The sequence below is a fragment of the Cottoperca gobio genome, chromosome 16 (assembly GCF_900634415.1).
Source record: "Cottoperca gobio chromosome 16, fCotGob3.1, whole genome shotgun sequence".
NCBI classification, from domain to species: Eukaryota; Metazoa; Chordata; class Actinopteri; order Perciformes; family Bovichtidae; genus Cottoperca; species Cottoperca gobio.
Window position 1 is genome coordinate 16,842,629 of NC_041370.1, and position 16,051 is coordinate 16,858,679.

The following is a 16,051-nucleotide window of genomic DNA, read 5'->3' on the forward strand; positions in this document are numbered from 1 at the left end:
TACAAGTCGAGCTTCAAACACAAATATTTCTACATTTTGTACTTCAATTTGCTCTAATTGACTGCATATTTTATTATCCTGGCTGTAACTATGGGGGCGGGGTGGGGTGGGGTTGTGGTGGACCACCTCTGTAGTGTGAAAGCAGAGGGTCAGACTATCATTATCATTGACCTAGTTTACTTGGCATTGCAGTTGGGTGGGGTTTTCAAACACATGGCTGGTAATATGAGCATCAAGGCATATGCGGAATTAGGAACTTGTGTGGCTATAGCAACTGTAAACAAATGCTTTACAGAGTTCAAATGACTCCGATACTCACTTCTAAGACAGAAAGTATTTCACACTCTCTGTCTGTCTTCCCCTTGCTTTCTGTGCCCATAACTCTTTCTGCTTCTCTTTCTCTGGGTCACTGTGTGCATGCATCCGAAATCGACAGCTGGTACTAAACGGAGGTCTGCACTCTTCCACGCATTCAAGTGGGGTAAATATAGGTTGCCATGGGGACACCATGACACCCAAGGGGTATGCTGGCTAGGTAGCAGGACAGTGCATGTGAGTGTGAGGGGAGTGGCTCTGGGTCCAGGATGTGTATCACTCACACTGTGTCTACTGCACAACGGGAGGTTAAAACTCAAGTGTGTGCACAGACAAGTGTGTGTGCTTCCATGTAAGTGGGTGTGGACTCCAAGTGGTACTCGGGGGTAAACATGCTTACTTTGTGGATGTTTCTACTGATGCGTCTCCAAAATAATATTGTATTTTTTTTAAAGGTATGATCGTGAACTGAAGCCATTTTGTATATCTTTTTGTAAACATTCAGCAATATGACAGAATGGAGTTATACTCTGTTCAATTTGTTCAGTGTTTTGCTCATATACAACAATAAACACAAACAATACAGACAAATGCAACTGTCTCACACTACAAATGAGTTAGCACTATATCCAATTAATATGCAATACAAAAAAAGAGCTAATGCACAAACTTGACTTGACTTGACAAGGGTCGCCGGTTCAAGTCCCAAGTATGGAGTGCGGACTGGTATCTGCAGAGGTGACACTTCACCTCCTGGGCACTGCCGAGGTGCTCTTGAATAAGGCACTGAACCCCCACAATGCTCCTAATACTACGATGGGTTAAACTCAGAGTATACATTTCACTGTGTGTGCTGTGCTGTGTACGTGTGTGGCGATGAAAATAGCATTTAAAATCCTCCATTTCCAAATGTTCTTGATCCTTTAAAATAGATGTGATAGTATTCTGCAGGAAGAAGATCTTTTGCTTATTTCTGTTCTAACTTTTGGGATCGACATCTTCAGAATATTGTGAGCGCTCATGCCATATTGATTTTGGTTTAAATTAGAATGCACAAAGCATGTCATAGTGAATGTAGGTCAGTCAGCGCTGCGTTTTTGCCCAAATAATCTGCTCCATTCACACTTGTTTGTCTTCATTAGAGGATAGTGGCTCATTGTTTTAGTGATCGTATTGTCTGTCACAGAACAACAGACTCGGATCTAACGGGGTGCCCATGTCTCTGACTGTCTTTCTTAGTTACTGTCCATCTGTCTGACTTACTGACTTGATGAGTCACTGTGGCTCTGTCTGCTGCCTTAAATCATAGTTTAATTTACTCACATCCACAGCAGACGTCGTTGTTTAGAGTGGACCAGTCTGTCTGTTTTTCTCATACGGTCCCATTTGTGGAATTCTGTACCATTGTACTGTAGGTACAGAACTATATTGGAATTGCTGACTGGATCCTTAAGAAAGTGAGCAAAATATCATAAACACACAATAATTGAATGTTGTCTTTATGATAACTGTTGAAAACAAATTGAAGGGCATGGGGATAGGAGAAAATAGTTTCCAACAAAAAAAGCAGGACACTTGTAAATGGAATTTATTTTGGTGAGTGTTGTGCTGACAGAGCACAGTTCAGAGCCTAAACTAATATATTCCGTTATTTTAAGACCTTCCAGAGTGAGAACTTTTTGCCCGTGTTTCCATGGCTGGGATAAATACAGTCACTGACAGTTGCTTCTTCCCATAGCAAATCCTTTAGGTAGTCTCCAGTGTGTCTGAGCGGTGTTATGTAATTTACCTTGTCAACTAACAACAGTAATCTGAGTGTGACGTTGATGGATTTGCATTGTAAACGCAGTGGGTTCTGCGGTTGCAGTGATCTTGCCAAACCTGTCATTTGAAGAGTATTTAATTTGACACCATCTGACACCTTTTCCATCTCTCTGTAGGACAGTTTGGAAATTCTGCAATTTTAATTTTGTTCCTGTGTCCACGCTGATCTGTATCTTTACACTGTCAGTACTCACACACCCAGGCTTGGCATCTGAGATCCTTGATCAGAGTGAACACAGTTATATTTGGGTCAGGGAGGAGGTAGCCTCACATACACTCACACAGACATGCAGACACTCAGACTAATCTGTTAAAGAGGCTTGCAGACAGCCAGCAAAATAGGATGACAGGTAGGCTGTGTATAGGCCTACGTCTCCCTGCAAAGGGAAGGTTAGAACAGGTTGTGCCCACTTAAACTTTACACTGACAGATACTCTTTTCACTTACTAGCACTACATGCCAAGCTAATGTTAGCCTTTAGCTCATAGCCTAACTGTTTTATTCAGTGTTTTACCAGCTTTACTCACCAGGTCCGTTTATTTTGGAGAGGAAGATACCTCTGTGAATAATTTGGCTCCCGGTAAAAAAGATCCTGAACAATAATAATAATAATAATAATAAAAATAAGCTTTATTTGTATAGCACCTTTCATACAAGAATTGCAGCCCAAAGTGCTTCACAGCAAAAACATAATTAGTACAATATTAGACATTTACAGTACAATAATCACAGTTGAGTTGAGTCTGAAGTACCATTATAAAAATAGCAGAATTAAAATAGTATAAAATAACATTGGAGATCATGCCTAGTTTCCGTATCTGTGCCGTACTTAACGACCCTCCTGCCAGGAAATCACATTCATCACACCATTCTGTAAATGTTTTAAACTATCAGAGCCATATCTTGAAAGCATGAGATCAACAATGGGCCGCTGTGGTCCTTTCAACTGGTTTACTCCCTTTGCTACCCGTTCTTCCCGTTTCATAAACAAACCCCAGTTTGTTAAGTTTTATGAAATCTATCGATTAAAGACAGTTTTTCTCCAATAATATTTCATGAAAATGAAAAATGAAATAATTCTAACGGTGAGAATCTGACTGCAATTACAGTCTCCCATGATCCGCCACACCCTCTTTTGTTATTGTTTTGATTGAGAAATGACTTATTGTATGTTTAATGACACACACCAGGGTTTTGGAAGATTGACCTGCACTTTAGTCATTAAGAATGAAATCAGAGACACATGTAATGGAACATTTCACATGTCTATGTTCAATTCTTATTGTTTAATACTTGGTTCAATGAACTTCTGTCTTTCCCACCATATCTCTGTAACTGTATCTTATTCCCACCCTTTCTTCTCGTGTCTATCCCAAATGGGTGAATCTTCTCCCCCTCCCCTCTCTGTTTTATTTTGTCTATCTAACACCTGCAACTGTGGGTTGCACAGCAACTGCAACTCCTTCCCCTTACTGTCACGGCGGGGGGAAAGTAGAGGACCCAAATGTAAGACGGCAGACAAGGAGATAAACAAAAAGAGGACTTTATTCCAAAAAGCTTACTAAAGTACAAAATAAGGCAAAAAGTAAAACTTTAAACACAAACCAGGATGACACGGGAAGCACGAAGAGACATCTACTACAAGGGTGACACTTAGATGACGAACTGACAAGGAACACTGGGACAGACAGGGATATATACACACAGACACTAAACGAGGGGAACGAGACACAGCTGGGGAGAGAAGCAAAAACACAAGGGCAAGGTGAACGTACACAGGAGGAACAAATCAACAATCACAGAGGGAACGCACAGACAGGGAGAGTGCACATTTCAAAATAAAACAGGATACCGGTATATAAAATCACGATCATGACACTTACTGTATTTAAAATACATGAACACACTTGTATCGGGGTTCTTCCTCACGCAGACTGCTTGCACTCTGTGTGATTGATGATCCTTCTTGGCAAATAATAAATACTCCAAAGACAAGTTAACTTCTCAAGAATCTTCATTTCAGTATTATACACTTCACTGGTCATTTGTATAAGGACTTGATTAAAACTTTCCACCACACACACCTGAACCAAGCATGTGTCACTGCTAGATTATTGCTCTACCATCAACACTGATAATTTGAGGTTCAGTTATAGCTGGTAACCAGCATGATCTCAGAAGTGAGAATGCAATTTAAATTAATCTCACAGAGTATCATGAACCACAAAACTGTGTCCGGACACATTTACTGTGGGTAATAATAATAATAATAATAATAATAATAATAATAATAATAATAATAATAATAATACAAATAATAGCTTGCATTTGTAAAGTGCCTTTCCTTCAAGGGACCCAAATACGCTTTACACATATGGAGGCTGAACAAATTACACAATAACAGAAAAATAATGGTACAATGTTTGGGGATAACTTAGTCCATTGGCCTGGGTGAAGAGCTAGGGTTAGGAGTAAAATGAAACGTTAATGAGCGTGCCCTGTCAGGTTGTGCCTTTTCTGTTCGACGATGACTGTAATAGCTAATGGTGTTCTATGCTACTTTCTAGAACTTTATCATCTTTGTTCATTTTAATAACCTCTTTGCTGGGGAAGAGGGTTAAAAGTCAAATTCCTATTTAATATAATACATAAACGTTATATTGTTTACTGCGTTCTCTCTTCACTTTGTTTTATAGCTGCTCACATGCTGGATGATTTCAAGACCACATGAGTCTATAGCACCTTTTGTCAGTTTGAGATGAATTCAGCATCTATTTGTTTAGATTTAAAAGAAGAAAGTGAAATAAAGATATCCTTGTATATGATGTTTAGTCAGGTGAAAAGAACTGAGTGGTTCTGAAAGGAACATTAGTGTATGTGTGTGTGTTTGTGTGTGCGTGTGCGTGTGTGAGCCCATTTGTAACTCGGTCCCTGAAGCAGCTCAGCACTTACTGCCCCCCTGTGCCGGAGCAGAGTTTCCTGCTTTTCGTTCCCTGCTTCTCCTTTACTCTCTCCCTCTTTCTCTCTCTGTTTTTGCTCGCCCATTCTAACTCTGTGGGAGACGAGGCTTTTCCTAAAGGAGTCTTTGTGCATGTCGGAGAGAGGGAAAGAGAGAGAGAGAGAGAGAAATGTTATGGTGAGACAAAAACAGCAAGTGAGAGGGAGAGAAGGATACTAGCTGACTGTGTTGAGCCTGGCTGGGTCCCAGTCCCACAGTTCCACAGAGCCCGGTTCTGTTTACCTTCGATAACACAGACTGACCAGAAAAATACAAAACTCTCATCCATTTACATCCATCATCTCTTAGCTGCTCGTGAAAATCATTTTCTTCTCTTTATTTCTTGTGAGTAAACTGTATGTTTTGAAATGCAACATTTTAGTCAGAGCACATTTCAGTTAGTGATCAGAAACAATCTGCACAGTGATTCAACTCCTGACTATATTGTGATCATTGCTGTCAAACCCTGAAGTATAGTCTGTCAATCCCATGATGTACTATCCACTGAAAACACCTTCTGCATTGCATAATGAGTCAATGACATTACGGGTCTTGTGGGTGAGTGTTAGTTGATATCCGACTTAGCTGTTAATGGTTAACTTCAGCCAGGTTAGAGTCCGCTTACTGTGCTATGTTCACAAGCATTCTTCCTCCGCTGGGCAGGAGTACCTTGAAGAATACTGGTTAACACACCTCTGGATGTAACACACACACATTCTCTTTGACAGTGTGTGCCTAATTCTTGGATTTATAAACGGCCTGATATACAACTCCTTTGGAACACAAACTCAATCTTTGACGTGAGTGGGATATTTTTCTACAGAGAGGGAGGGCGTGCTGAAATGTGTGCTATAGAATAGCTGTTTGTCATTGTTAGTTTGTCATGAAGTGTTTCATTTTCTGTCTAATCAGCTGTCTGTGTCAGGCCAAGGACAGTTTTTTGTTAAGCCGAGGTCAAATGTGCAGAAAGCAGCATCTCATCGGCAACATGTCATTGACATCTGCCTCATGTCCACCCAAAGCTGTGGCTTGAGTGTGGTTTGCACTATTATCTGTTTTAATAGAGCTATTGTCAACACAATGTACCTGAGCCAACCAAATACCTCGCTGCTTTGAGTAGTTTTTGATGCGACAAAAATAGTTGTGGTACAATGCTAAAATTAAAATTTTCTCACATAGTTTCAGTCGCTTTTGCCAAACATATGATCGTTGCAAGTCAGTCAACCTAATGTTCATATTCTAGTATTACTTGTTAATTGCATTGTCTGAGTATGACTTTAAATCAACTGCCCAGCGGTGGGATGATATTTGATGAGGGATGCTGTTTGCGTTCAACGAAGGCTGTAATTAATTTTCCTAGGAGTGATATGGAGAGGGTGTTATTATGAAGTAGTCAATTATTATTTAGGGGCGTGTTGGGAACAGATTGAATAAGCAGCTGCTCAGGGCTGGATCATCTTGTCAACCAAAAGGATGAGCTCAGCATAACTGTAGGCTGTTATGTAATCTAAGGGAAGGGAAAGCTTGTGTCACAAACAGAAACGGAAACACAGTAAAGTGTCATCGGTATTCAGGCTGCTGCTGAGGCTGTGCTGTTCGACTAAGACTGAACTCATGACACACACACATTATCTTAATGATTTCATTTGTTTTAATAAGAAAGAATAAAAGTGAGTCCGAATGTGCCTCCGATTAAGATGGTGTTTTTCTAAAGAAGCGATACTACATCCTGTGCCTTCATGGTTCAGATAACAGATTAAATTCTGTATTGTAAATGTAATACAACATGTAAAATGAATGCCTGTTTTTACTCACAATGTAGTAAAACTCCAACAAACACCTGAAAAGTTAATAACATTATCCTCCTTGTATCTTTGCTATTGTCATCTCCCAGGAGGAGAATGAAGGCACGTGCCCCACCTCCGCCGCAGACCCCTCTACCTGCCCCACGCCACATCTTCAGAAACACTGTACCTGATGGGGGAGGGACATCAGGCGTGGACGCCAAGGAGAACATGCTGAGGCCCACTGTGGATTTACAGATAACCCTACCACAGGGATACCAGACTTCTGTAACTGAGGATGGCAGGTGAGAGGGCAGAGAGGTTTTTTACAATGCTTTTGGCGGTACAATGTTTGTGAACGTGTGAATACTGTGCTGTTTGACTGCCAAATGTCCATCCATTCATATCTACTTGAAATGATGTAAATCTATAACTATGAAGATATTATCTGAACAATATGATGTTGTGTTGTGACCTGCCTGATTGGCCAGTCACCAGAAAAACGGTATGAGAGGTTGCTGTGCCAGTGGGGCCTTGTCAAGGAGTCCCATTCCCAGTGTTAGCACAAGCTTTGTCCCCGAGAGTTTCCAGATGAAGGACGTCCTGCTAATGCTCTCTGCCTCTAATGAGGTTCTCTCCTTTGGCACAAATCAACATAGTGGTATTTTAATAACCATAGATAAACTTTAGACCAGTAGGCGTCTCTGTGCTACTTCTGACTAGTAGGAAAAGTAAGTTGGTACCTTTTTCTTTAAAATAGGGAAATGTCTACACTTAGTGGAAGTTTTTGGTAACCTTTACCTTTAAGGCTGTGATTAAAGTTCATCTTCTGTCACTGCTCAATAACAACTCATATGGTCAAATATAAAGTGAGGCCGAGGTGTCATAAACACATAAATGTGTGCAGTTATACTAAGTAGCACCACACCCAACCATTACTGTAATCAATGTGTTGTGTGAACATGGACAAACAGGGCTAAGTAAGATAGCAATACCTGTTTTAAAAAAAATAAATCTAAAAAGCATCATATATGTTATGTATATAATATATGTTTCAAAATAGTTCCATTTCTATGGCTCTGTTGTAGGATAATTGTAGTATCGATGCTAATACTAAACCATACAGATCTGATTATGTTATTACAGTTATATTTTATCTTTATAGTATACAGTTTGCTTTTCCAGAATTTAATGTGCATTAACACATTCAAGATACAGAGAATTACATTTTTTAAACAATACATTTCAATAATGAGCTCTTAACTTTTTAACCCTCAGTGTACCCCAACCCAACCTGACCTCCTTAAATGCCCTTAAAGGTAGATAATGCGTTACCTCATATTGTAATATATTGAATACTACATTAGATCGTTCCTTTTGGATAGTGATTGTGTTGGGACTTGTTTTTGATGAACAGACAATCTGTAAAATCATCTTCAGAAGCACACACAGGACACTGGGTCTGTTGATGGCAGATTGTCGTCTTACTTGTAGACTGTGTCCATGTTTTAGTGATTGTCAATGGTGTCCTTTGTAGCTGGTATCTCTCTCAGTTCTGTCATCTGAGCTGGCTGTTCCCAGAAAACATTGGAGACTGTCTCTTGGTTTCTTTATCTGAGGATTGACAGGTAGTACTGCAGGCCTCCTCATCAGCTGCACCCCCACGCACACAAACAGACACACAAAGCAGAGGTCAGAGCTTCTCCTGAGGCTTAATGGACATACGTAGTTTGTCATATCAACAAGTACACTGCAATTTGCCTGTCACTATATCTCTATGCCACTACATTTTATCACTGCACTTTTATTGTCTCAGGCTCTTTTGAGTTTAACCATAAAGATGAAATCAGAAGGTGATACGTGACTTCTTCCATTTTCTTTTATCTTTCAAAGAGAAGTTCTTCTCTATATGGTTTTATGCTCATGTTCAGCTATTTGTCCTATTTTACATATGACATTTGTCAATGTCAATATTATAACTAAATAGTAATCTAGGTGTTACAGACCACTTCTAAATTGTCAAATCTTTAATGGCTGCAACTAACGATTATTTTCATTATCAAGTAATTTTTTAGATAAATTGATTAATCGCTTAGTTTATAAATTATCAGGAAATAGTGCATTTCCCAAAGTCCAAGTCTTTAAATGACAGTTTGTCAGTCCACTAACCTAAAGATAATCAGTTCAATATGATATAAATCAGAAAAAAGCAGGAAATCACCATATTTGAGAGGCTGCAAATGGCTTAAAAATGTATTTTGTCATCATATGGATTGATTTGTGTGTGTTTTACAATAATTAGGGCAATACATAGATAGCCTTTTAATCTTCATGTCAAAATCTGTGCTCTTGCCATTCAGTCTAAAGCATGTCTGTGAAAACAACTCAGTGGCGTGTGCACGAAAGGATGCACGGCTTTTTGTGGCCGCCAACCCTGCACAAATGAGACAAAAAGAAACCGTGTATTTCTTTAAATCTCATTGCAAACACAGTGCAATTCACAAAGATCAGCCGAGCACTAATAGCCACACACAGTTAAAGTTAAATCATTAGCTGCTGGTAATGTAACTGAAGCGCAGACTTTCCAGTGATCATGGCATATTATATCCCAAATACGTTTATTCTCTATTTCACGTTTAAATTCCTTGCCTGAAGTTTTGAGGAACGCCTCTGCACCTTGCCGTCGGAACTTGTAGCTCACGGCCTGAAAATGTAATGTTTCTTCTTCTCTTATTCTACCTACTGTGTTCTTGGTGCAAAGGCAACATTTATACTTTGCCACAGAAAAAAGGGCAAATTGCACTCAGCAAAAACTGTATGGGTGTGTTTGTGCTGTAATATCATTAGCACAATATCTTATGTGTTGCAAGTTATGCGCAATTCATGGTGCTATCAGGACTGTGTTCAAAATCATATCCTGTATGTCTAATTATCCATCCTTTCTAGGTGAATTAGGTGTAAGGCTTTGTAACCCTATCTTCTCTCCTGCCTCCCCCTCTTTCTCCCTCTCTCCCCATCTCCTCCTGATGTTCTTTCTTCCTCCTTACCTCCTCCCCTCTCTCTTTCACTTTCTCCTCCTCCCACCTTTCTCTCTCTTCCTCCCTCTCTCAGCAAGGCACTTATGGACCTGCTGGTCGAGCTGTGTAGCCGCCACCACCTGAATCCAGCGCTGCACACCCTGGAGCTGCTGTCGCCCGAGGGCCACAATTTGGGGTTCAAGCCCAACGCGCTGCTGGGCTCCCTCAACGTGGCCTGTGTCCTCATCAAGGAGAAAGTCTGGGAGGAGAAAGTGGTGCGCAGACCAGCACCCAAAGTGCCAGAGGTGAGTTACATCAGAGCCTGATACTTTGATCTGGATGTTTCTTTTGTCGTATGTGCTTTGTATTTAGGATTGTATATGTGTCACAGCATATTTAAATCCCGCTCAGATTCTTGTTTGTTTTGAGACAGAGGCAGCAAACGTTTTAACTAATAATTGCAAATTAAATAATAAGAGTGCACATGATAACAAGACATAGAAATATGTTTTTTGTAATGCAGATTAATGTAGTCCAGAATGCATGTGAAAAGCCCTTAATATAAGAGTTGTGCAGTCTGCATGTACTTTAGTTCCTTACCCTGTAGCCCTATGTAATGTCCGTCCCTCCCCTCTCTACCCTTTACCTCTGACTGCTGGCAGAAAGCAAGGCCAGTGAAACCTGTAAGGGCCCATGCTAAGGTAGGAAGACAATTGGGATTAACTGGCCTCGCATGACATTGGAGTCGGTTCTTATACACTGGTTTTTCAGTCTTACGTCTGCCTTTTTTCTTGTTTTTACAACTCACTGAATGTATGAATCTGAACGTATATCTATTGAGCATTGTTCTCTTTGCCTCTCCCGTTTTCTCTGCCTCTCCTCTGCTCTCCTCCTACAGTTTGAATATTTGATGAGTGCCTTACCTTTAGTTACCATGCATTATTTCTCTGCTCTTCTCAGGGCTCACTGGTTGCTCTCTCTCCCTTTGACCCCACCTGGCCTCAGGCCAGAGACTGACACTAGTTCAGTCACCCCTCTTCTCTGTTTTAGCTCTTTTCATTGTACCACCAGTCTCAGCTTTTAAAACAAAACTATCCAAGTGTGATGAAAGTGAACACTCAGGGGTCAGTTTATCAGGTACACTTGTTGAACTGCATTGTGTTATAGTTAGAGGTGTTTCTCATATTAAATCTACTCTCTTTGATATGAATGTGGTGGACAAAATGTAGGAAACACGTTTCAGTAAAATACTATACTATATATATTATTATATACTATATAATACAATTTAACATCAGTATAATGTTGTCAAAAGTAACCACTAATTCAGCCAACAATGAATACACGTGTAAACCTTGCATCCAGTCAAGTATTCAGTGAATGAAATTCTTAATTGAAGGCAGACTTTAGCCTCAAGCAACAACAGCTTGGTACATTTCACTGGTACACGAGTCATAAAACGTACCAGAAATAGAAACAATGACAGTAACGATTGTAATGAGTATCACCTTTTTAAATTGATGTAGTTGGATTTTCTATTTTTCTTCTTTAACTGTGAAACTAACGTCCTGCTGCAGAAGTTTTTTGAAGTGCTTACATGTATTTGAAGCACCGTTTTTACACAACAATGAATGTCTCTCTACTTGAAATATGAAAGCCACTGAAGAGCCACCAAGTGAAGAGGCATTTTATGAGTTCTTCAGGCTCTTGACTCCTGAGTGTGCTTTTATAGAGGCTGATGTGAACCACTTAGTGATAAAGACGGCTATACAAAGTGGCACGTCAGTTCGCCATAATAGAACACTATGTAATGTGTAGGCTTAACGACCTAAATACACACACACACACACACACACACACACACACCATCATCTTTAGTCTATTAAATGTTCATTTTTTTGCCAGCAACCAAAGTCTAACCTTAAGTTACTCATTGTTTGAGTGTCTTTGCCTGTTTGGATATATGTATCACTCTGCTTCTCATCTTTCCACATGTTATACATTTCACATGTTTTGTTCTTACTCTAAAAATAAGAAAAAAAATAATATTTGTATAATACCTATACTGACTGCTCTTTGATTATTATGTCCAAGATGTATTTGTTGATATTATGATTGTTGTCATTGACTTGCTCAAATAATCAAATATATCATATCTCTGCAGTGTCAGTCAGTACGTTTAGATTATTTTTGTCTTATTTCAAGGCAAACCTCTTTTCTTGTGTTGTCCTTAAGTAGAGATTAAGCCAACAGAGGACGTCCACTTCGTGCAGCTTTTCACAATCCTGCTGGTTCACTGCAAGGAGCCTTCTATCTTATCCACTTTGACATTAATGTCTAATTTATTCCACCATTCTCCCTTCCCCAGAAAACAGTGCGTTTGATGGTGAACTACCACGGCAGCCAGAAGGCAGTGGTCCGGGTCAACCCGTTGGTACCACTCCAGGCTCTGATACCGGTCATCTGTGATAAGTGTGAGTTTGACCCTGAGCACGTCCTGCTCCTGAAGGACAGCATCAGACGCCACGAGTTACCGCTGGACAAATCTCTGCTGGACCTGGGGATCAAGGAGCTCTACGTACACGATCAGAGTCTAGGTAAACCTTAACCACTTATGTTATTGTATGTTTGGAGCTCAGACATTTTTTAATTTCTCAATGTACTATGTATATTGAAACGGAAGCTCCCATCACACAGCCACGTTTTTAAATAATAAAATCATTTATAGATAGGATGTTAATGGGGAAATACGTATTTACATTATTATTTATATACCGGTAGTTATTTTAAAGAAAATCCCTTTTGTTGGATTCAATTAATTAAAATTGAATAGAGCCAAGCCTTTGTTTATGCTAATGTTCATAAACTAAATAAATCTGATGTTGGCCTGCGAATAAATATCATCCCTAATTACTCTAGCATAGACAATTAGTAAACACAGTGTCTTTGTAAAAATGTATTAATGCATATACAAAAGAATAAATACATATTAAGTGAAATAAAATAAAAAGATTATGTTAGGGAAATGTAGAAAAGGTTTACAATTAGATTAGAATAGAATAAGAAAGTTGCACAACAGAACTCGTATAATGTTTTTTCATTCTCTGTCATATGAGCTTCTGGTTAGGGACAGGAAGTCCCACTTCCACTCCCTACCAACTGATTTAAATCAGCCTTCCATATATATACAGTAAAGCCTCCACACAGATTTGCAAACCGAGGTGGGCTGTATAGAACAAGGGTGGGCCGGCTGAGCCTGAATCCCTACCATCTACAGTAGGCATGAGACGATATGATCATTTCATGTCACGATTATTCTGGCCAAAATAATTGTGATTCATGATATTATCCTGATAATCATCAACATATGATTAAAACTCTTAAATTGGCACTAAAACATACTGAAATCACCTTAACATACATTTAGTTAAGAAACACATATTTGTATTACGTCACAAATAGGACACTCATCTGTTTTTAGTGAACATAATGTTTTAGTGAAAAACAAACTTAATAAGGTAATCATAACTCATAAGGTACCTCTGCATTAATAAAGGATAAATAAAAAATAGCAGCATTGTGGGAGTCTGTTCTTTCTTACATGGTAATTCAGAATTTGTTAATGAGGCTTTATTTCAGTGTTTTTCTATCGTGATATCTGATAAAATCCTACATCGTCAGCCAGTCGAAGCTATTTAAATGAATTCCAGTGCAATGAGGCACAAAACCACAATTACATTGTATTCTGCTCATTTCGACTTAAAGTTCTATGCAGTCAGAGTCAATATTAGTTTAACGATCAGCAGATACGACATAGCATAAAGTAAAAGTTTAACGTGTGTTGTGTTCATCTGAATGAACCTTGGGGGTACTATAAGTAGAATACCTAATCCTTTATCTCGAAGGAAGTTGAAATATGGTCTGAGATCTGATAGTATGGTTCATTACCATAGTAACAGTCCACACCCACTCATATTTATAGATATTGTTTTTTTCCCAGAGGGTGATCTCAGAGGGAAGGCTTGTGGTTTATGGTCATAAAGGATATACGCAAGAACATTTTGAACCTTGTGTCATTTTTATGGTCAAATATTATTACATAGATTGGTATTCGACCTGTCATTGTTATCATGAAGGACACGTAGGCTGGTTTACCAAGGAGAATCTACACAAATATTTATGTGTGGTGCTACAAAAGTGCAAATAGAGATTGATTCATTATTTTTGATGCAGGTCAGATATCCATAAATGACTTCATGTGTTTTTGAACCTTATGTTTTTCAGTTCTCCAGCCTAGAATGGCTTCTGCCCCTGCTCTTAACTACTCAGGTATTAGTCATGATAAGTCTTGTCTGTCTCAGTGTTGCTAATTCCAACCAGATGTAGCTGTTAAACCCAACGTACTGCTGCTTGCTTATTAACCCTGCTCTGTGTACTGCTCAGTGGACATGCATGTTTGGTTGTTAGTCATCCGTCTTCAAAGAAACAATTTGTCGGTTTAATGTCAATGTAATTTTGATACTTGTGTTAACAGCATCAAAGACAATTTTCTAATGATTTATAACAACTTACTTCTGCTTTTTTTCAGAATCCAAATAACCCAGTAGTATAGCTGTATGATTTTTTTAAATGGTTAGTTTACCTTCCCTCCCTGCCCTCCAGCCAACAGTGTTATCATGACACATTCTTACTTGCTGCTTTGTAGATTGCAAAGGTTACGTAGAAGTGGTCTTTGATAAATGAAGCTATAGCGCCCTCTGCTGAGGAAACTCAGTAGTTGATTCTGTTCAGTTCTAATTGAATGAATAAAAACATGTGGAGCATGTAGATCATTCTAAAATGTTTTTAAATGACCATTACAAGTGCACACAAATGAAGTAAAGCAAATGTATTGTATATCATATGGATCAAACCAAATAGGCTACATGTGAGAGTTCACAGTATTCTACTGCCATGTCAGCCTCTAAATAAAAAAACTAACCTATGCATGCTGGCATCACTTGTACTGAATTCCTCATGGACTTTTTCTAAGATTCTAAGACTTACACTATCATGTCCAACTCTTTTTTCTTTCCGTAGACTCTATCCACTCCAGCACTAACAGTTTGGGCAGAGCAGAGAAGAAAGGCCTCCTGGGTATCTTCCAGTTCAGCAGGAGGAAAACCAAGGTCAGAGCAGTTCTCTTTTGCTGTTTTGTTTTTAATAGCAATCTGTTTATGATGTTGTGTTCATGTCTCTCTAATAATTTCACTTTTAGCTGTGTAATTATATTATATTATCAAAGTTGACATTGTTCATGAATGCAGAATACAAACTCCACAAAGTTCAGCAGTGACTCATTTGCACAAGTTCCATTAGAAATATGATGTGTAATAAAGAACAAACTAACCTTGAGTGGTGCATGCAATTCCTATTTATTCAGAATGATAGCCAAGGCAGGCTAAATGCATGGCTGAACAGTTGAATGCTGCATGTTAGCTGTGCCTTCCGTTTACAGATGGAAACAACATCTTTGGACATGGATGGCTGTGATGATAAAGTAATCCAAAATACAGACACACAATACGATGTAAGTATTCCTAACACATCCGTGTCCAGATGCGATAAGTGAAAACAAAGATCTCACCCTTACTCGTCTCTGAAGGATTCCAATCATATACTATGGGTGGACAGAATAACAGGAACACCTTTGCAATATTATTTGAGCACAAACTACAAACAAACCTCAAACATCACCATGGGGATGGAGCAACACTTCTTTGAATCTTTAGTTGCACCCACAACAGAAATTAGACAAGCTAAACAAAGGCAGTACTTGTACTTGTACATGTCGGGCAGTAGAGTTTGGTTTCGTCACATGTTTCTTTTTTTTTTTGGGGGGGGGGGGGGGTCTGTTATGTCTATTGGTTGGTTATATAAATGTAATTTATGATGCTGTTAGATTGCTGCTAGACCGGCCCATTAATACAGGTGGTGCCTCCTGTGTGTGCGGCGCAGCAAGTGGCAGATCAAACTGTTATTTGTCCATTAAGTCACCTTTTTATTATCTTGGACACTATATGGAGTAAAAAGATTAATAAATGATTCTTAAAATAATTCTTACATCAGTTGAT

The 16,051-nt window shown here is 39.1% G+C and overlaps 1 protein-coding gene across 2 annotated transcripts in view; it reads left to right on the plus strand.

Moving 5' to 3' along the window:
* The window catches only part of cobl (cordon-bleu WH2 repeat protein), a 57,244-nt gene that overhangs the window by 8,008 nt on the left and 33,185 nt on the right, over positions 1–16,051 (plus strand). For both annotated transcript variants that reach the window (XM_029452289.1, XM_029452288.1), the window contains 6 exons: positions 7,032–7,226; positions 10,033–10,243; positions 12,307–12,535; positions 14,223–14,267; positions 15,018–15,106; positions 15,436–15,507. In XM_029452289.1, the coding sequence (XP_029308149.1) occupies positions 7,039–7,226; positions 10,033–10,243; positions 12,307–12,535; positions 14,223–14,267; positions 15,018–15,106; positions 15,436–15,507 (834 nt within the window). In that variant the 5' untranslated portion in view covers positions 7,032–7,038. The remainder of the gene's footprint in view (positions 1–7,031; positions 7,227–10,032; positions 10,244–12,306; positions 12,536–14,222; positions 14,268–15,017; positions 15,107–15,435; positions 15,508–16,051) is intronic.